The sequence below is a fragment of the Sceloporus occidentalis genome, unplaced genomic scaffold (genome assembly GCF_023333645.1).
Source record: "Sceloporus occidentalis isolate IW3139 unplaced genomic scaffold, rSceOcc1.0.p SCAF_3, whole genome shotgun sequence".
Taxonomy (NCBI): domain Eukaryota; kingdom Metazoa; phylum Chordata; class Lepidosauria; order Squamata; family Phrynosomatidae; genus Sceloporus; species Sceloporus occidentalis.
The window spans coordinates 90,683,897-90,706,127 of record NW_028316983.1 but is presented as its reverse complement, the minus strand read 5'-3'; the positions used below and the strand labels follow the sequence as shown (position 1 = coordinate 90,706,127).

At 38.4% G+C, this 22,231-nt stretch overlaps 1 protein-coding gene across 1 annotated transcript; it reads left to right on the top strand.

Moving 5' to 3' along the window:
- The first annotated feature begins 4,720 nt into the window (after nt 1–4,720).
- On the top strand, nt 4,721–21,873 carry ZRANB2 (zinc finger RANBP2-type containing 2). The gene is made up of 10 exons (XM_089515439.1): nt 4,721–4,970; nt 8,137–8,189; nt 8,284–8,392; nt 9,445–9,527; nt 10,743–10,819; nt 12,401–12,538; nt 13,499–13,677; nt 16,456–16,536; nt 19,551–19,712; nt 20,140–21,873. Exons 1-10 carry the CDS (start codon nt 4,915–4,917, stop codon nt 20,201–20,203), a joined length of 1,002 nt encoding a protein of 333 aa, XP_089371565.1. The 5' UTR covers nt 4,721–4,914; the 3' UTR covers nt 20,204–21,873.
- The last annotated feature ends 358 nt before the right edge of the window (nt 21,874–22,231 follow it).

The following is a 22,231-nucleotide window of genomic DNA, read 5'->3' as shown; positions in this document are numbered from 1 at the left end:
TTATATTTTATTTCCCGTCAGCTCCAAACTACCAACGGTTATTGTAGTCCAGCATCCAAAAGGTTGAACTACACTAACGCTTCCATACCACTGACTAAAAGTATAAATATAAATGTAGAGATCAGCTTTCATAGAACTGGTAGGAGTCACAAAGATCATTTAGTAAAACTTCCTGCCATGCAGGAATACACAAGCATTCCTGAAAGTTGTCCATCCAGTTTTTATTTGGGATATTACTGTGGATCGTCAAGATCCATATATAGTATTCTATCTTCCTGTATGCAGCATATATGCAGAGATGAACAGGGATTTTTTGGCAAAGGTGTTCCTATAGCATTAAAAGATACTAAGACCAATGTACATATTATCTCTATGGAGTGGTACCGATTATGATACCACTTCCTGGTGAATACTTTCCATACCGTATCAGTTAAATATAAAGACATAGCTATGTTAAATGTAGGACATTTAAGAAAAATCAAGAACCTTAAATGTCCTACACTTTGGGCTGAGTTTTGTCCTGCAGTTGTCCTACAGTTTGGTCTCAAATTTGTCCTACATTTTGTCCCTGGTAATAGTGGACAATTATGGCAACCCTATAATCTGGCAAATCAGTATGCAAAGGCATCTTGTAACACCTTTGAGACTGATTGAAAGAGATGAGTTGGTAAACTTGAGCCTAGACTCAAGTCTACGAAAGTTAATGCTACCAACTTTTCTCTTTCATTTAGTCTCAAAGGTGCTATAAGATCCCTTTGCAGTTAAATATAAAAACACCAATCATAGGTAGCTGCTTTATTTCAGGTCAGACTATTTGTATATGTCCCATGTCCAACACTCTAAATCCTATTCTGCTCTTGCTCTGTCACAAGTGAATTAAGACTTGATTCCAGTGGGCCCCTCTGAGGTTGCCTACCCTGATGTAGCAGCTTCTCGACACTTAAGGCACAAGTATTTCACATTACCTGTTACCAGAGCTTTTTAATGGTACATGCCAGGATTGAAAGTGGAACCTGCTGTGCACAAAGCATGTGCTCTATTATGTATTTATTTAAACTTGGACACCTCTCTTTGATTCACACCTGAACCCAATGAGGGGGCTTCAGTGTTTCAGAGAGGCTTATACAGAACTCTCAGGAGGCTAAGCTTTATCAAGAATTTATGCTGCTGGAAGGGTCATCCAAAGTGGAGTGCTGAAAGCAGAGGAGCCAAACTGAGGCTGCATCTGCACTGCAGAAATAATGCCGTTTGACATTAACACCACTTTAACTGCCATGGTTCAATGCTATGGAATGCTGGGATTGGTAGTTTTTTGAGACATTTAATTTTGTGGCCCCAGAACCCTAGTCTGTATGGACACTGGCATCATGGTGGCCTCCCATCCACATGGGAGCCGCCATGACAACAATGCTGCTGTACAGTGACCAGACGTCACTGGCAGGAAGTGGTGTCATGGCGGCGCCCTGTCCTGCTTGTGACGCTCTAGGTGGCTTCTTTTTTGCTGCGCATCGTTGACCCGCAGCTTGGTTGCAATGCTGCGCAGCAAATATGGTTGGTGTTTCGCCGCCAGTGTGTACCAACCCATAGTTACCCTTCTCGGTCAGAGAGCTCTGGTTCCACACCAAACTACAAATCATAGCATTGAGCCATGGCAGTTAAAGTACAGATGCAGCCTCAGTGGGGAGTAGAACACTTGAGTGTTGAACCTTGTCCAACACTCTAAATCCTATTCTGCTCTTGCTCTGTCACAAGTGAATTAAGACTCATTGATTCCAGTGGGCCCCTCTGAGGTTAACTAAGCCTGGAAGCAACTAATCTGGATTTCACAAACTCATGTCATGGACTTAGCATGGTTTGAGCAGGATTTCATGGAACTGTATTCTCTCATGATGTGTTCATGACCCAGTTATGACCAAAACAATGAAATAAATGCTGAGGTTGGGGAAAATAGTTACTGTACTACAGCTTCCGGATCCCCCAGCCAGCATGGCCAACCATTACTTGGGGGATTCTGGGTACTCTACTCAAAAAGGGACTTTTCCATCCTTTGACAAAATGCTGAACATTTCCACTTATAGAACAAAGGCTAGCAATCTGTTTTAAGTCCTTATGGGGCAGAAATATGGGATACATTTTGATCTCTTGTAGCCAGTGCAACAAGTCTTTTAGCCCCCTAAATGGTATGCTGAATCAAATAAAAATCAATTTCCATAAAAAGTTGGATTGCTGCAAAACAAAATTAATTCATAGTTTTCTGTGGGTTTTCTGGGCTATGTGGCTGTGTTCTGGAAGAATAAATTCTTTCAGAATGTGGCAACATAGCCTGGAAAACCCACAGAAAACTATGGACGCTGGCCGTAAAAGCCTTCAATTTCAAAATTAATTTACTTGATAACCATTCCCCAAAAGGGAACTACCAGATCATATTTTTAAAAGACACACAAGGGTAATTACAATGCTGCAATCATCAGACAAACTCAAACCGGAATAAATATTTTACTTACTGTAAAATGGAAATATGAACTGGCAGGATAAATAAAATTATTACACTGGGGCACTCGTTATATTAGACCATTATATTTTGAAGATAACTTCTAAACTTCTTTCCTTACAAAGATAAAATCAACAGGCAAATGCAGAGAGCACAGCATTCTGATCTATTTCATCACACTTGCATCCTCCTAACATGCCATCTTGCAACTAATTTTGGCTTTCAGAACTCACTTCGACTCATATGCCTAGGGACAATACATTTTGCATTTCGCCAGATAGACCTGACAATTATATCTTAAAACATTTATTTTTACACCTTTAATAAAAGACAACCCCCAAGGAAATACTTTATCACTATTAAGCAATGAAATTGTGTACTGTATTCCTAAAGTGCCACCTACAGTATCAGCAGGAACAGTACATATTATATGGGTGTTGTTTCTAAGCTTTGAAACAAAAGCACTACCTTTGTTATGTGTGTGGTCAGGAACTGGAGCATTTCTCCTCAGTATCTCAGTCATAGATTTGACAAAGCAAGGATATGGCTTTTGGATTGTCACCCCAGTCTGTATTCAGACTTTGTGAGAAAATGCACACTTTTACATTTGTGTGTTGTGAATGCATGCATGTGCATGCCTTTAACTCACCTGTCAACTTATGGTGAACCAATGAATTTCATAGGGTTTTCTTAGGCAAAGAATACCCAGAGATGGTTTTGCCAGTGACTTTCTCTGAAATAAAGCCCACAGCATTTGGTATTCATCGGCAGTCTCCCATCCAAGTGCTAACCAGGGCTGATCCTCTTAGCTTCCAGTATCGGAGAGGATCTGCTACCTTTAGGTCATATAGGCCCTATGTGTAAATATTTATGTGCTTTCATCACGCACATACACATTTCTCCACAAAAAGAAAATATAATGTTGTCAAATTGGCTAATTCGATGATTATCAAAATGAATCAAAATTATCCAAATGAATTGATAATTTAAAGCATGACCAAGTTGAATTGTGAGGAAATATGGATCACGTAATGGAAGCATCAAACTTTGCAATATGGTGCTTTGATTGTTCTGCTGTTTTTATCAGGAACAGGGGAGATGGGCCCCTTCAGATGTTGTTGAACATCAGCTCCCATCATCCCTCACCATTGGCTATGCTCCTTAGGACTAATGGAGGTTGCAGTCCAACAACATGCAGAAGGTCACACATTTCCTACTCTGCTAGTCTCTTTTTATTGAAGGAGATGGCAACATAATTGAGCCAGTGATGTAACGGTCTGGTTGTTGGACTAAGACTCTGGGAAACCAGGATTTGAACCCCAGTTGTCCATGCAAGCCCACTAGATGACCTTGGAGAAGTCAAACTCTCGGCCTCAGAGGAAGGCAATGGCAAACCATCACAGAGCAAGCCCAGGTGGTCCAGACATCCTCGTTTTCCAGGACATGTCCTATGTTTCCACCTTCTGTCCAGGAGGAATTCCAAAATGTCCTCCATTTTGAGCATGACTAAGGAGCATGCATTTGTTTATTTTAGCATTTTTAGCCTTTATTTTGTAATGCCCCACATTTTTCGTGAACGTCCTGCATTTTGTGGTGCCTTGTCCTCCTTTGCAGTTATGACATCTGGTCACCTTGAACAAGCTTGGCAAAGAAAAAGCCATGATAAGTTCATCTTAGGTCTCCATTAGTTGGAAATGTCTTGAAGGCAGACAAGAGCAGCAAGATCATTGGGCCCAAACAGACAGGCCAAAATAAAGCTGCTTCGTGTCACTTTAGAAACATGCTGTTTAAATGATGCATGCATCCCAAGAGGCCAGGAGCCATGCCAAAGCCATGCTCCAGTCCTATGGACTGCAGCGCAGCTTTGGTGCGGCTTCTGGCCTCTTAAGAGGCATGTGTCATTTAAATAGCATACTTCCAAAGTATCTTTGCACTTCAGAAACCCTTCCTAGTTCTTTCATAGCCACCCTCCCCTTTGTTAATCTTCTTCTGGCTGCAGTCCCCATTTCCTATCAATGCTTGCTCTAGTCTCTCCACATCCCACTACAAGGAATGAGCTCTTGTGATTGCGAATGCTGCCTTATGGTCCTCCCGACGCTAGAGGTCGCTCTAGTCTCCTCGCCGCGGACGTTTTATAGCCGTCTAACAAACTGCCTGACGGTTTAATGTTATAGCCTTCGCGGCCTTTTCTCCTCTCATTTTTCACCAACGGTTTGGCCGCCGCAGGAGTCCGAAACGACGACAGACTAAGCGCAAGGAAAAGAGGTGGGGAAGCGCGTCCAAAAACCAGGCGGTGGAAAGGACAGACTTTTAAACACGAAGGACCCCCCCGGGGTCCTTGTTCGCCGCGGCCGCCGTTTGGAGAGCGAGGCGAGGAGGAAAGAGAGGCGCGCGTCGGGGCCGTTTTTTCCCCTGCTTTCAAAATGGCGACCAAGAATTTCCGCGTCAGCGACGGAGACTGGATCTGTCCGGACAAGAAGTGAGGCCTTGGCTGGGAAGGGAGGCGGGAGAGGGGCTCCGGTTAAGGGCTCGTCCTCCTCCTCCTCCTCCTCCTCCGCGGCTGTTCTTTCTGGGCGGGAGAGCTTTTTCTTCCTCCTTTTTGTTAATTACGTTTATTAACTCAATCCCGCCATTTGTCCACAATGGAGAATTAACCCGGTTTGGCACCGCTTTAACTCTTTGGCTGAAGGCTATGGAATCCTTTGGGCCCACAACAAACTCCAACTCCCAGAATTCCATAGCCTTCAGCCAGACAAAGAGTTAAAGCGGTGCCAAACCGAGCTGTTTCTCCAGTGGAGTTGCCTTTTTATATCAGAGGGAGTTTGCCATTGCCTTCCTCCGAGGCCGAGAGAGTGTGACTTTCCCAAGGTCAGCCAATGGCTCCCAATTGGCAAAGAGTCAGGCAGCCGCCTTATCTATTCAACTCATATGCAGGAAATGTCATCCAAGAGCAGGCTGAGGCTCCAGAGGAAGGAGCAGTAAAGATCCCAGGCAACAACATTAACAGCCTCAGATACGCAACCAATGCAACACTGCTGGCGGAAACCAACAAAGACTTGGAGCAATTGCCGAAGAAGGGCCAAGGAGGAAAGTAGGCTTAATGTGGAACATCAAGGAAACAATAATAAGATCTAGGAGGATTCACCCTAGATAACTAGGAAAATGAAGTAGTCAGTTCATACGATTGGTCAAACATTCATCAGAATGGAGACTGCAATCAAGAGATGGGAAGAAGGCTAGGAATGGGAAGGGCAGCTGTGAAAGAGCTAGGAAAGATCTTGACGTGTAACAACTAAGCCCTAGAGGAAGAAATGTCCAAACCATTGCATTCCCTGCTGCCATGTCTGGATGTGAGAGCTGGACAGTCAAGAAGGCGGATAGTAAAGGAATAATTCATTTGAGACGCGGCGCTGGAGAAGAGTGCAGAGGAGACCGTGGACAGCAAGGGAGGCAAACACATTTGTGCGTGAACAGATCAAGCCTGAAATCTCCCTGGGAGCCAGGCTGACACATATTAAAAATAATAAATAAATAAATAAATAAATAAATAAATAGTTTGTTTATAGACCGCTTTTCCTGTGATCAAAGCAGTGTACAGCATATAAAATAGGTACAATAAAATAAAAAGGGACATTAAGGCAATTTCACAAACATTAATACAAGTTACAGTCCAATATCAATTATCTAAAAAACATACAACTCAGAATATTAAAATCCTAGGTATGTATAGATCGTGATCATATTGGCCACATCATGAGGAGGCATGAATCCCTGGAAAAGGCAATGATGCTGGGGAAGGTAGAAGGCAGTACACATGGAGGATGGTTGGATTCAGAGAAGTCACCGGCCTGAATCTACAAGACCCAAGCAGAGCAGTGGAGAAGAGGGACTCTTGGGGATGTCTCATCCACAAGGTCACCATGAGTTGGAGTAGATTCAAGGGTTGTTAACAGCAGCAGTTTCTCCCTAATCTGATTGTGGGTTTTTCAGGAAAGACACGTGTGAAAAAAGGACAAGCGTTTGACTGTTGGCCCTGGTCTCTTTTTTCCTGGGCTGTTCTTGTGTGTTGAGATTCCTACAGGTATATTTTTAAACAGATATTTTTATTTAATTATATTACATATAATACATAACACCCAACAAAATATTTCATATTCCAAACTAACTTCACAATTACACAGGGGGGGAAAACACATAAAAAAAGACATTAATCCATCAACAATTAGCTTCCCAAATTAACAGATATCAGCCTAAGTCATTATATTTAGGTAAACCAATCCTAGTACAAAACAGAAAGAGAAACTGGTAAATAAATTGTACCATTTTTCCTTTCCCAATCTTTTTAGATTAACTACCTGGTCATATCTCTTATGGACAAATAATAACCAAACCACACGTCTGCAAATCCAGAAGCTGCTAATTTATCAAATCTATATTGTAAATAAATCTGAATTATTATCATTATTTATATCCTGCCTTTCGGTAGCTTACAGTTTAGAAACACGACACAGCTAAAAGCATACAAAAATAAATAAATAAATAGAATATAAAATAAGATTAAACTTTTTGATAGTATTAAAATGATTGAAAACTACACTTAAAAGATAAAATACCATTAAAAGATAAAAAGCTGTTAAGATCGTTCAGTTTCAAATAAAGAAACAGCCCATTTTAAAAGCCTGCTGGAATAAAAGGTCTTTGCCTGGCAAGGGAAAGACAGCTATCAATCATTATTAAAATGATATGTAAACAGAATCTCACTCTGTGTATTGCCTGGCCTGAAATCATTTCTGACTTACCGCAACCCTAAGGCAAACCTCTCTATTCATATGGAGTATATCTCTAAATCAGTTCCCAGAATTCTTGACTGCTGAGCAAGCTGTCTGGGGCTCCTGGGAGTTGAAGTCCAAAACTGGAGGGCCAGTGTTTGAGAACCACTGTTGTAAATACTCACTGCCAAGGAAAAGCAAGAAAAGGTCAGCTCCATCATGTCCTGCCTGCAATTTTTCCACAGGTGTTTGACAGAATTCTATTGAAGAGTACTTGCTGAAGTGGGCAATGGTCCAATTCACTGATGTCATTAAGTAATATTATTCATTACTACAAACTTAATCTGAGGGACTCACAAATTATTCTCACTAGTTTGCCATACTACGTTTAGGCTTGTTACAATACCAGCAGCTTTTAAAAACAAAAAAAAATGAGGTTCATTTTTTTCAGTGTTCCTTGGAAGCAAGTTCCATTGAATCCAGGGGGGCTGCCCTCAAGAAAGCATGCCTACGACTGGCATGTCATGATGGATGTTTTTCCTTTAATATGAAAGGGCTTTGAGAAGAAGGTTACAGGAATGTTTTGTTTAGAAGCAAATCAAATGTTAAGATGCCTTTTTCACAGTAGTCTGATTCCTATTTCCATAATGGTTCTAAATCTAAAGATTATGGGCATATAGATCCGGGGCAGTTTTGCTGTTTCCAGTGACTTGTTTCCAGTGTTCTTTCCTTTTCCAGAAAATTGTAACCAATTGCCAGAGACGATTATATCCTGGAAATGCATCTAGATTTGCATTTAGAAGTCTGAATTAAAATGCTTAGGATGAAGTTGTAATAGAAATATTGTTCATCAAGTCATGTTTGCTTTGTTTATAGGTGTGGAAATGTTAACTTTGCTAGAAGAACTAGCTGCAACAGGTGTGGCCGAGGTGCGTATCCAAACTAGATTCCTTCTGAGGGGAAGAGGAGTTGGAAATGTAAACTTGATAAACAGTTTTTAAAACGTATTGTAAATTGCTTCAGAAAAAACCACAGAGGCCAAAATGATGAAAGCTGGAGGAACTGAAATAGGGAAGACACTTGCTGAAAAGAGCCGAGGTCTCTTCAGTGCTAATGACTGGCAGTGCAAAACGTGAGTTGATCCCGATGTTCCAGTTAATTTTTATTTTCTTTGAGGCCTTATATCATACAATCCTTTCAGCTGACCCTTAAGTTATCTGTTATTTAAATGTTTGTCTCCCATAGATCATTCAGTTTGCATGTTGACTCAGAACATGAACAAAATCCAGTTGTTAGTTCCAAGTAGGGTACATTTCCTTGAATCATAAGTGATCACTAACAAGTTAATACTGATTAATGGGCCTGCTTTAGCTTGGACTAACAATTGACCCATTGTGATAGGAGGGACTTATTGCCAGGTAAATGTATACAGGATTGCAACCATATTTTTATGCTTCTACCATAGTAGCAAGGCCTGTAAGTTTTAGTTGATTTGCTGTTACATCACATACCTTTGTTGGTTGGTTTGACACATATTTTATTATTGTCATTTATTGCACAAAATTGCTCCTTGTAGTTAGGAACAAAATATTAGTCATCCAACTAGAAATTCGTTAGTTGAAAAGAATATATTTCTCAGTTTTGTTTTAGGTTCATAGATCTTTCATTTGTAAAAATAGTTTGCAGTTCATATGATATTTTTTTAATTAAAGCTTTCATATAGCTGGCAATAAAAACATGACTATATTACTGACTATATACAATATGACTATATTGGGACAAAACCTCAAATGTTTGAACACATAGCATTAATTTGCACTGTTGTTTTTGTAAAATTCATGTAGAATTTACTGATGAGTTGATTATCATCCATTCAAAACTGCAGGGAGACTAAAGAGAATGATGTCAAACTCTATGCACAAAACAAATTTGTACCAACATAGCTAATACTGTATTAAAAATACACCACTGACGTCAATTACATATATGGGGAGGTTGGAAACAAATTAAAAACTGCTCACTGTTCTCTTTGCGTAATGTTGATTAACTGTTATTCTAGCAGCTAAACATTGATCTTAAACACTGTGGGGTTTTTTATTTATTATTTAACATTTTCAGTTTTAAATTTCTGAGCCAGTATAATTTTGTTGTGTTTCACTGTCTACATTTTTTTTCTTCCTAAAGATGTGGTAATGTTAATTGGGCCAGGAGATCAGAGTGCAATATGTGCAACACTCCAAAATATGCCAAACTGGAGGAAAGAACAGGTAATGTTTTAAATTATTTAAAAACAGGTTTCAAAAAGTACAGTACTCAAAATCTTATTTCCCTGTCATATGAGCTGTTTTACCAATAAAGTCATGTAGAAGTTCTCAGTTGGAGTTTGGGGGTTTTTTGACAAGGAGACTAAAAGTTCGGCCCATTTCTCTTTGTTCACTTTTGCTGAACAAATCTTGGTTGTTGTTGTCATGAGTCAGTTTTCTGAGGAACTCATATTCTGGCAATAGTGGTTTGTTAATGAGGCATCTAGAATTGACAATGAAACTAGAAGCTTTTTTTTAAAAAGCCCTTGAATAACTGGGTAGCATTTGTTGGTTAAAATACAGAGCCTAGTGTAGAAATTAGAAGGTTTTTCAGACATCTCTCTTCATGTAGGAGACTACTGCTTTTCAGTCCAAAGAAAGTCTTGTAAGTTGTATATACAAGGCATACATAACCTAGACTGTATATTAGATTATTGAAGGCAAGGTGCTACCCTCCAGATATCACTGGCTATATTAGCTAGCCCGTATATGAATCTTTTCATGGGATTTTTGGACACAGTGTGGAGAAGAAGGACAAATCAGCTTCTACCCACCTTCTTCCACACACAGATGTTTGGGTGCAGCCTATTGCCTGTATAACTAGAGAGTTTAAAGCTCTGAATTTATCTTGAAAGTTGCAATTATCTCACATACGCCATTAAACTAATAGATCAGCATACAAACAATTTCCGTATCTGTGGTCCAAAATACACTGCAGAAATAATCCAGTTTGAGACTACTTTAACTGTCCTGGTTCAGTGCTAGTCATGGGGATTGTAGTTTATCATGGCACCAGATCTCTCTGACAGAGAAAGCTAAATGTCTCACAAAACTGCAATTCCCAGAATTCTCTAGCATTGAGTCTGGGCAGTTAAAGTCTCAAACTGATAATTTCTGCAGTGTGTTTTGGACCTAAATTTATCTTCATATTTGATTAGAAACCTTAGTAAGGTTTGGTCACTTAAAATTAGGCGTCTTCTTCGTTTTAGTAATGAATGCAAAAAGTTAGTGGATGCAATCAACACTCACTGAACTAAATGGGTCTTAAGTTAGTAACTGGAATGCTTAACTTTAATTCAGTGGGCCTGCTCTACTACTTAGGTACATTCAGCTCAGTAAATTGTGAGATTAGATTATCTGAATCTGCCTCTTGAGATTTTTGGAAACTTCTCTTTGCAGGATATGGTGGAGGCTTCAATGAAAGAGAGAATGTTGAGTATATAGAACGTGAAGAGTCAGATGGAGAATATGATGAGGTAGGTGGTGTGTACCTTATGAAAAGGTAATTGTCAGGTCTGCTCTGATGGGAAAACTGAGTATAGATGAAAATATTTTGCACAAAAGCAAGAAAATGGCTTATGAAAGCAAATTTTTGTATATACTCAACATTTATGAAAACAGAATTGTAGGAAATAAATGATCCTCAAAAATTGTAGGAGTTTAAAATGTATATCTTCACCAACAAGGCTTAGTTTTAAAACTTGTACAGATAGGTAATTTCAGAGGACCTTGGGCAGTTTTAAATCTATTGGTAGTCACAACAAGAGTGGATCCAGGAGATGAATAGGAACTTACTAAATCAGCACATAAATGTAATTTCAATAGATTCAGTCAGTCTAGTTAGGAACAAGTTATTTTGTAGATGATCTTGCCAAAAACACAGTTTCATGGGTAGAAACCCTACAGAACCAAGAATATATTCTTTGTGTAAATTATAAAAGTACTGATAAATAAATAATTGAGGGCCAGTTTTTCCCTGCATAAATATAAGTCAATGTTTTTGATGTAGTTGTATAATCAGTATAATGTGTCAGCCAGAAAACAACTATAGAAATGTTTGACTTTGGGGTCAAACACCATCAGGTTGGAGTGGCCTCTGGCCGTTGCAGCCCCGATTACCCCCTGATTGGTGCAATAACACAGTGACAGACTGCTGGCAAGGAACAGGTTTCCCCCGCTCTTTTTGCAGCAAGCTTTGCTCTGTGTTTGCCGGCCTCAGCACAGCTTTTGGCCAATCCCAGGGGTATGTGTCACCTGCATGGCACACCCCTGGATCGGCTTGAAGGTAATGCTTTTTGCCTGTCTATTTCAGGCCTTTGTTTTCAAAGAGTTTTTAAAGCCACCTGTCAAAATTGAAAATGATAAATATGACATTGTTAAATGTTCATTTATCTGAAGCTTCTTAGTCCAAAATGCATGCTAACATATAATGTTTGTAGTATATACTGAGGAGAATGGTTCTCATCTTTAGTTCTCTGCCTGATTTTAGACATTAACTCACAGAAACCCCAACTAGTATAGCAGTGGTAAGGGATGTGGGAACAAGGAGTAAAGTCTTAAGAACCATTGATGGAAGATAAATGTTAACTCTTACATGTTGTAACTACTTGCTGGAACTTGAATCAGGATCCAGGAAATAGTTCTGCACACATAAACAACTATTCTCAGGTACATAGTTTATTCTGACTTGCAGTAGTTTGCTACACCAAAGCAACCAATTTTTAAACTTAAAAGCATGATTTATCATATATCAAAAACAACCTATGTAACTCAAGTGATTGTTTTCCATGTATATGCACCACTGCTTTGGATCCTGGATTAGATTGTGAAGTTTTTTAACTCCATTTGATATATGTTGGTTTACATAGTATATCTTTACTTGAAACTAAATAATTTGTTTGTCATTCCCTTTGTCTGAAGTAGTAGTGTGTGGAGAGGGGAAGAGATAATAAACTTAAAGTGAGATATTTAGTTAAATTAGTGTCTGCATTTGTATTTGTTTTGTTTTGATAACATGTTTACAAGATTCTTATGGAATGTAATGAATCTTTACTTAGTTTGGTCGTAAAAAGAAAAAGTACAGAGGGAAGCCTGTTGGTCCTGCATCTATCCTGAAGGAGGTTGAAGATAAGGAATCTGAAGGGGAAGAAGAGGAGGATGAGGATGGAGATCTGTCTAAATATAAATTGGATGAGGTAAAACACATGCTTTAACATTAACTCCATGTAACTGCCTTATTGAATAATTTTTAAATATGTATATTTTATTTTTGTTGTTAAAACCACTAATATTGGTCATCAAAGTAGAAATCCAGCTTGTCTTTGAGCACAGGTTGGAGGCATCAAACAAAATAACAGAAAAAAACTAGTTTTACTTTGTAACTCTCACAGCACAGCCCTTGCTTGAAGTGTGTTGTTGGTTCAGAGATATGAGGCAGACGAAATGACCGCTCAGTCCTGGTCTTGAGAAAGCCTGTTTTATTTAAGCAAGGAGAATGAAAGAACAACAGAGAGCATACATACACGCAACTAAATGCAAGTAAAATAAAAGAAAGACAAGACAAACATGCACACTTTAGCTTCAAACATGTTTAACATGTCAAAAGGAAAGAAACCAAGCACACGGTCTCTACTGGGCTGCACACCATAGCGAAGCACGCAAATTGTCTATCCACAGCTACAAGCTTGTCTGCAAGGCAAAAATCTTTTGTTCTCTACTATCTTATATGCTTGTTTCTCTGCTACAGGCTTCTAGGAAAACATCAGGTAATGTATTCTGTAACGTTTGGGCCCAAGGAAGGAGAAGCGTGCCCAGGCCAATTACCAGATTTCTTTTTACCAGGTGCCAGGCTTATCTGTTATCATGACTACAACCCCTCTACTCCTCTGTACCAGCCAGCTGGTGAGAAGAAAACTGGTCTTGACTCATTCTCTCCTTTTAATAAACAAGGCTTATCATGCTACTGAAGCCTGAACACCACACTTTTACTGAAACCCTTAAATAGTGCAGGGTGTCTACATACAAGATTACCCTTTGAAGATACGGTGGGCCCACTGTCTACTGTTTATCATCTGTGTTAGCTCTTGAGACCATATATCTGTATATGAAATGTCTTAGTAAGCATAAATAATTGCTTGAGTGGGTTTTTTTTTCAGGATGAGGATGAAGATGATGCTGATCTCTCAAAATATAATCTTGATGCTAGTGAGGAGGAAGATTCTTCCAAGAAGAAGAAGAAATCTACAACTAGGCGTAGTCGTTCCAAGTCTCGATCTTCTCATTCTCGATCTTCATCTCGCTCATCCTCCCATTCAAGCTCAAGGTCTAGGTCCAGGTAAACGGGTACAGGTCAAGGGTAACGCCAGACAAAATGTCAGTATCTAACTTTCTTTATTTACATCTTTTTTTGTGATTGATTTTTTATTATAGGGTTTTTTTGCAGTTTGAGTCAATCTAATAAATCTTCCACACCAGTTGGCCAGATAGATCACAGTTAAACAAATTACAAGTGTTAGTGATCAGGATACATTTTCAAATCTATGGTAGTTAAGTGAAAGGTTTTGCTCGGGATTTTAAAATTTTGTTAGTGGTTTAATTACCTATAGTTAGGTTTTACCTGATAGATCATACAGGGTTAACCACTTCAGAAGACATCTTTGTTAAGTAAAGTTCTAAAACAAAACGTTTGAAGGCCTCAGTTCTGCTGAAAAGCATTTCATATCTATTTCATAATGGTTGTCTTTATTTTGGAGGTGGTTGGAATATAAAAAGATGAAGTTAGATGATAACTTGTAGTTTATTTATGTTTCTAAGCAAACTCAGTTATACAGTCTTTTGCTCATCAAATTCTTTATCCACTTAATATTTCACACTTTTTATTTTATTTTTGATTCATCAAAAGTCCTAGTACAACTAAATTTTGCACTGATTATTTTGTGTATTGTTTATGAAGAATGCATAACAAAACTGATGAGCATAACTGTTGTTTTTGTCTGGTTTGCGAATACCTTTGAAGTAAAACTATATTGGAGACCATCAGCCAACAAAGGGTTTATTTCTTTTGCTTTCAGAATTTTGCAAGCATTCAGAATCCAGAGCATATCATTTAAACTGGTGTCTGAAGAGCTATGCAGTCATAACATAATAGATTTCTGCATAAATGGTTGGATTCAGATAAATCCTGATGAGAACAGTTGGATTTTTTCCATCTTGCAAGGGACTCAGATATAGAAGAGGTTCCTGCTGGAGGAATGGGTTGAAGGCAGTTGTTCCTAGTCCATCCACTACTTCCCATATTGTTGCATAGAATCCCCAGTCCTCCACAAGAGCTTGTTGGGAGGCTACATTAAACATTAAAAAAAAATCATCTCCAACATCCCTCTTTGGCCAAAGAAAGCACAAATCTAGATACAAGTCATTAGCAGTTAAATTTACCTATATGTATTTCAGTTTTGGAGTAAGACATGACCTGTTTTGATGCACCTCTTGATTTGGATTTTAGGCTATAGATGCTGTTTTGTATAGTAACAATGTTGTTTTCAGAATAAGATAACCAATAATTCCATGCAAAATATAAATGTTTCCAAAAGGGAAGTGAAATTAGTTGGGTTCTTATATATTGAAGGTGTGGGAAGGTGTTTAAAAATTGGGATTAGTATGTAAAATCTAGAGGACTCTCTTTCTTCTGCATGTATCCAGGATTTCTTGGTCCACCTGTTCTGCACATTTCTATCACAGCCACTTCTGTCTGTTTAAAAACATATTTTCAGAGGTTGTTGTATTGTTTCTCTTCCATGGAAAGCAGAAAATAGGAAAACTTTGAGTAATAAAATGTTGGTGTGTACTTGCAAAATTTAAGGTCACATCACATTGACAGTAGCAAAAAAAAAACCCTCATAGTACTATTTTCTAAAGTAAGGTTATGCTTTTCTTGACTGTGTAGTGTAGTCAAATTATATTTATCTTTATGAAGTTATAATCTATGAAATTTGAAAATAGGTTCAGAAACTGGGTGCCAAGGGGAAAGAGTTAAATATACATTTGCCCCTCTGTTTTCGTGGGGGATTGACTTGAATGGTGGCGTGCCCCATTTTGTCCCCCACGAACGGGTAAAGGATGCAGACTAATGTCTGTGAAAACAGAAGGGCGACTGTAATATTTATCCTGAACTCTGAATATTACATCAGAGTAGACATGTCTTGGACTGCTTAGTTTTCATTAAGGAAGTAAAACAGCTTTATTCTTTTTGGACAAGAGAGTTTTAAAGATATTCATTAGATCACAGCTCTTTAAAGCTTAACTTCACAATATCCTTGCACATATCTTTTGAAGAACAGAGGATAACATCTGAAATTGGCTTCTGGTTTGTGTAGGTTTTAAATTATATGCTTCCTACTTCTGAAATGAATAGGTCTTACTAAATTAATGTTTAGAGTAAAATATTTCAATTAGTATGTATGTCATTAATATTTTAAGATAAATAATGTACAGGACAACATAATTGAAATTCTAATATTCAATTTATTTCAACCTAATTGGCCAGAATCCAAAGAATGTTGAAAGTCAAAGGAGCATAGATTTCCCTTTGTTACTTCACAAATGGTTTTTGAAACTGAGGTCCAAAACATACTGCAGAAATATTCCAGTTTTAGACCGCTTTAACTGCACTAGATCAATACTAAAGAATTATGGGAACTGTAGGTTTGTGAGACCTTTAGCCTTCTCTGTCGGAGAGCTCTGGTGCCACAATAAACTGAAATTCCCAGGATTCCCTAGCCCTGAGCCAGGGCTGTTAAAGTGATCTCGAACTGAATTATTTGTGCAGTGTGTTTTGGCCCTCAAACATCTTTAAGCACCAGCTTGTGGCATGATAGGGAGCGAATAGATAATTGACTGGAAAAAAAAGTGAAATTCCACTTTTATAATTTCATCAAGCAGCTATTTGGATCCTGCCAATTCACTTTTTGAAGTGCAGGGTCCAAGTTTTTGTGGTGCTGCAAAGCAGATAAAATTACTTATGATTTCAACTATGAGTGGAGCTATAAAAATTAAATTTCTTTTTATTTTTGTTTGGTCTTTTACCCAGAAAAAAAAATATTTCATGTTGTTTCAGGTCAAGAAGCTCCTCCAGCTCAAGGTCAAGATCTCATTCCACTTCCAGAGAACATTCTAGATCCCGTGGGTCGAAATCAAGGTGAATGAGGTAGCAGCCTCTCTGCTTGCCACAGAGAGACAAGAAGGCCACCAGAAATTACTCTTTTCTGTTCTGAATATTTAATATTCACAAATAAAGTGCTTAAATGCAATAACAGCAGTAAAGGAAATATTAAACAAAATATTATAGAAAACATATGTAAGTGTAAAAATTTTTTTTAATTGGCCCTTGCTTCAGAGTATTAAAAAATTGTAAAATTCAACATGAGGCAAACTGGGCAGATTCAGTGGATCTAGGTCCTAGACCTTTCAGGGTTTGTGTTCTGCATGAGGGCTCTGTGCAAAGGAAACAAAACTGGAAGTAGCCAGAAGCTCAGTTCTAATTTTGAAAAATCTTTTAAGGTGTATAATTGTGCCAGGGGCCCTGTGATAAAATTAAAAGGTGAACTGCTGCTGCTGGAGGCTTGATGTTTGCCAGTTCTTTTTATCGGGTTCTCCAAAAATGGCATAGGGGATGTTTTTGCCCACTTTGATCTCTTAGGTGCAACTATAATGTGCACACTGTAATCTTTGATGGAATTCTGGTTACATCCTCCTTTGTATGGCCTCTTTGGAGCTAAGCTGTAGACAACATCACAACTCATGCAAAATAAATCAGAACAATGGTTAGCATGCTGTATTTTTAATTTTATAACTGGGTAATATTTTTCTCTCTTCATGTCCAGAACTTAGAAAAATGATGCAACGAAGTTGCAACAAGGATTATAGCCTTGAGTTATCTAATGACATTGATAGAAATATACAGGTAGCTAGAATAGCTGGCCACAGTCCAGAGCTATTATATTTAAAGATTCTTTTCCTTTCCTGTTCAGTACAGCTCTCATTTTCTTTTGCCCCTAGCAGAAAAAAAAATGAATTGATAGGACTTCTGTTAGTTAGGATTTCTGTTTGGAGTTTACCTACTTTTGCCCATCGTAATGGAGGAGCTAGCTGGAAATAGCAGAAGTATGCCTAGGCATCCCATTTTCAAGAATTCCTTGGAGTTTTGTCTGAATGCATGTTTCCATATACAGTCAGCCCTCCGTTTCCACAGGGAATCCGTTTCGGGCTCCCCTGTGAAAACAGAATTTTGCACATATTCAAGCCCTATAGGCTTGAATGAAGGTGCATGCCTGCAAGCGGCTGCAGGTGGGCACCCCATTTCAATTCCCTCCATTTGCTCCTCGCAAGCAAGCAAGAGTCGCGGATATGAAGTCCACGCAAATGAGGAGGGGGCAACTGTACACTGAAGGAGACAGTCAGTGACAATGGCACGTTACAGACCGCCTAGAAGGGGCAGTCTCGTGCCGCTGCTGGTTGCTGCATCCGGGAACCGCAGCATCCAAACTGCGCGTTTCCCGGACGCAACAAAGAAGAAGCGCAGAAATGGTGCTTCTTCTTCCGTCCCGGATGAGACGCCGCAAGGCGCTACTCGCACACTCGTGGCATCACATCCGGTGCACAATGTACGAGTGCTATGCATCCAGCACGTAAAGATGGCGGCGCCCGTGTGTATAGGGCACCGCCATCTTCACGCCCTCGCACGTGCTAGGGGTGAGGCTGGTGTGGATGCTAGGTCCTCGGCCAACCCCTAGCATGTGACAGGGGCGCCGGAAGAGCCCGTCTGTAACGGGCCAATCATAGTAGAGAAAAATTTCATGGCATATAGCAAACAACTATACATTTAAAGGTGTGACCATCTTTACCTGCTATGGAGTTTAGAGCATCAATGTGTTCTTCATATAATGGTAGTGTATAATATAGAGATATTTTCTGCCCTTTGGGAAAACACTTCTTAAGTTACAGTTGTATAATCATGCCCTACCTCAGGTTAAAACATTTGCCATTGTAATGATATTCTCTGCAGAATTTTGAAGAATAGCATTTCCATCTGGTTCACTTTTAAGAATCAAAATTAAGATCTGTTGCATTTATTTAATGTATCTGTTTATTTATAACCTTTATATGTTGCCTTTTCCCTCATGTGGAACCCAAGACAGCTCAGAAACATAACAATATAATTGAAACACACACACACAGATTGTACTCAGTGGGACTGACTTCTGCATAATTTTGTGTATGATCAGTAAAGATTCATTATGAGATTTTTGGTTTTCATAAATCAGATCTTGGTTAGGCAAAATAAAGTTCACACTGACACTCCATTTGTTTGTGGAAATTACTGTATATGACTATTGGCTTACGAAGTCACATTCATTTCATGGGCAGAATAATGGTTGCTGCCCCATACATGCATTGTAATTGTGACTTTTACTGTTTTAATTGAAATTTAATTAATTCATGTAACTGAACTCTTTTTGTCAGCTTTGACAAAAGAAAATAGAACTAAAGCCCCAGCCTTACACAGACACAGTTCGCCTACCTTTTTGGAAAATGGGAAAATAAATTGTATACTGATAAGAACACTATGAATTATTTTGTTGATCTGGACTAGTATCTACCTAGTTCAATATTTGTTTTTCAGTAATACCCTAATTTTCAGTTATTTAACCACTCAGTGTGAAATAACTTTAGCATTTTTGCTGTAATACAGCATGACCTGCCAGTGGTCCTCATCCTGAGGAAATTTGCTGAAATTTACATTTCCAAATATCTTGTTAATTGTTACCCCCAGATCTTCCTAATTTCTTTAGTTAATATTTTGTTCAAACATCTGCCCTAGCAATTTTAACCTAATTCCCCTGATATCTAAAAATGTAAAAGATACATCTCTCATTTACTGTTGTCAAGAAGCACACAATTGCTTAAGCCACTATAAGGTTTACTGTAGTATGTGGTACATCCTGGTAAAAATGAGAATTGGCATGGCCTCAGTCCATATTGAGAAACTCCTCTGAAAGATGTTAAATGCTATGTCCTTACTATCACAGCAGTAAGTACGCACTGATCTGATCCCATTTTGTCATCTGTTTTACTTGGAATTGATATGCATTATGGATTGTTATATTCTCATTATTTATGCTAGAATTAAGTCTGATTTATTTCTTAATAAAGATCCAGCTCCAGGTCCGTCAGGGGTTCTTCAACCCCAAGAAAAAGATCTTACTCGAGCTCTCATTCGTCATCTTCCCCTGAGAGAAACAGAAAGAGAAGCCGATCTAGATCGTCATCTGGTGATCGCAAAAAAAGGCGAACGAAATCACGGTCACCTGAAAGGTTTGGGTTTTGTAGAATAACAATGGTTGTTCTTTCAATGTTGACTGTGAGAGGACTAGAAAAAAAGCTAAATGTTTTTAGTATTGTGTGTGTTTGAACATAGCTTTTATTTTTGTAGCTTTCATTCTGCCAAGCTCTAAACTGCTTTCATATGCTTTCAGTTATCATTTTTAATATATATGTATTACAGATATGGAAATTTTAAAAAACATTTTCTTTTAGAACTGCAATGAAAGTTACCTTAGTTAAGAATTCTATAGTTTACATGGACTGTTTTATACAGTTAGAACAGATACTAAATCCAGAAAATTATATTGTTCATATCCTGCCCCATTTTATTTTGTTATCTTCCGTTTTTATCACCTGTTACAATCATAACTATTCAAACTTAATTTGTTTGCATGCTTTCTCCCATTTTATCTTCCAGAAATCGCAGGTCATCATCTGGATCATCTCATTCTGGATCCCGTACAAGTTCTAAAAAGAAATAATATATTCAAACTCAAAACACAGGAAAAAACATAGTCTGGTGCATGAGACATTTTAAAGAAGTTGGTGTCTTACTTGGTCAGAAGTGCTAAATCCTGCTAGTAGAGGTGCATGTTTTATGGAAAACTGCAGCTATTTTAATTCATGAAATAAAATAGTGAAATATTTTAAGCCATAAATTGACCCCTGAAAGGTGAGTAGTATTTTTTGTTTTGTTTTTCTTGCAAAATTTGTGCCTCTGCCCCCTTCCTGATTTGACTGGCTTTAAAATGTGAAGGCTGTCTGAGGTCTTGTCCAGGAACTTCATATCTTACATGCGTCCCTGATTTGTCATTTAGACTTTACCTCTACTCATTGCGAAACCATTCAGGGGATGGTATGATTGATGTTAATACAGAGAGGTCTAGCTCTCTTTCCCTTGTAACCTCTGCAAAAACAGTTGGAAATTATTCATAGTTCCAGTATGTCTGAGTTGCAATAGCAGAAGATACTTCAAAGGGATAGCCATCTTCTTCTGCTAAGAGTGGTGAGAAGAAATGCCTTTTCACACAAATGAGGAAATAAATCACTATAAATTACATTATATTACTTTCTGGATAGTTGGCAAAGGAAAGGGAAAAAAGCTTCACTGTATCCTGTTATGCTGAATGTATATTTTCCTGGTGACATAAAACTTCTAAGGTTTCTAGTTTGTGCTTCCTAAATTTTTGGTTCTTGATAGTTGGTTCTTTCCTAGATAAAATGTTAGCAGGTAAAATGTAGTTAACAAAGTACAATAAAGCATTAAGAACCAATCCATTAGAGTTTTTGAAACTTTTTACAAAGGAGTGGGAATGTAAAATTAAAATGCATTTCCATAAGTCAATTAAACTGAAATCAGACTGGGAAACCTTTTATTTCAGGTTTAGTCTTGCAGAAACGTCCATGACTCTTCTTCACCCACAAATCATTGTAAATAATTTTTTTTGGACTAATGTAAATTTATGGCTTAAAATGCTTCATAAAATTTGTGTTACTAGCAAATATTTGTTAAATACTGACCATTCTTAAGTTCCTTTTGCTTGGGAGAAAAATATGTTATCTTCAGTGACATCCCAAGGTAAGTATGTTAGGGGAGATTAATTGTGCAAGGAAACAAGCCGTATGCCATCACTTGTATGTAACATCTGATTTGTAAAGCAAACTGCAGAGATTAACAAATGGAGTAGAACCTTTTTTTCCCTTTCTTTCATGAACATCTTAAATTTCTTTTGGACTGATCAAAGACAAAGCAAAACATTTTTGCTGTAGAACTATTTTGGATAAACTCTGCATTAAAAATGCCATGCAATCCTTTATTGCTTTCTCTTAGGTATCATTTTCTTTTGCTAAAGGTAGCATAGATTGCACAAGAACAGTTAGTCTCTTGTAACTGTGCCTCTGACTTCTTGAAAGTCTGTCTAAAATTGTGAAAATCAGATTTGCTAGATGCTACATGTTAAAGTTAGTTATCCTTGTGGTTTATATTCCTAAGTATTGTACCTAACCAGTTTTTAAACTTGGCAAATGATAGGCTAGAATGACTACGGAAAAATTATGGGTGTCATTTGGCTTGGATTAAAATATACTGGTGTGTTCTATGAAGATATAATTCTGTAGACATATGTAAATAAAGCATGCAAATCAAAGAAAATGTTATTTTTCTTGTATTTTAAGCACATTTAGCTGGATAATTTGAAAATCTGGAACAGTTCACTAAGGACTGAAACAGACCAGCTGCAAAATCTGGCTTTGGGCAGCTTGGGGGCACGGCATTTAGACGTCGCACGCCCCCAAGATGCCCTGAAGCTGCCCAGCCAACCACACAGGGGCGGCTTCAAGACACTCTTGGAGCACGTTGTTTTGATGCCGCACACCACCAGTACACCCAGAAGTTCCACTGGGACTGCCTAAGGTGGCCCAAACCTGGCCCAAATAGGAGTGGATCTTTTTAGCTCCTATTTGAACCAGCTGTGAAGGATCCCTTCGGGACTGTGGCATGTGTTTGCCGC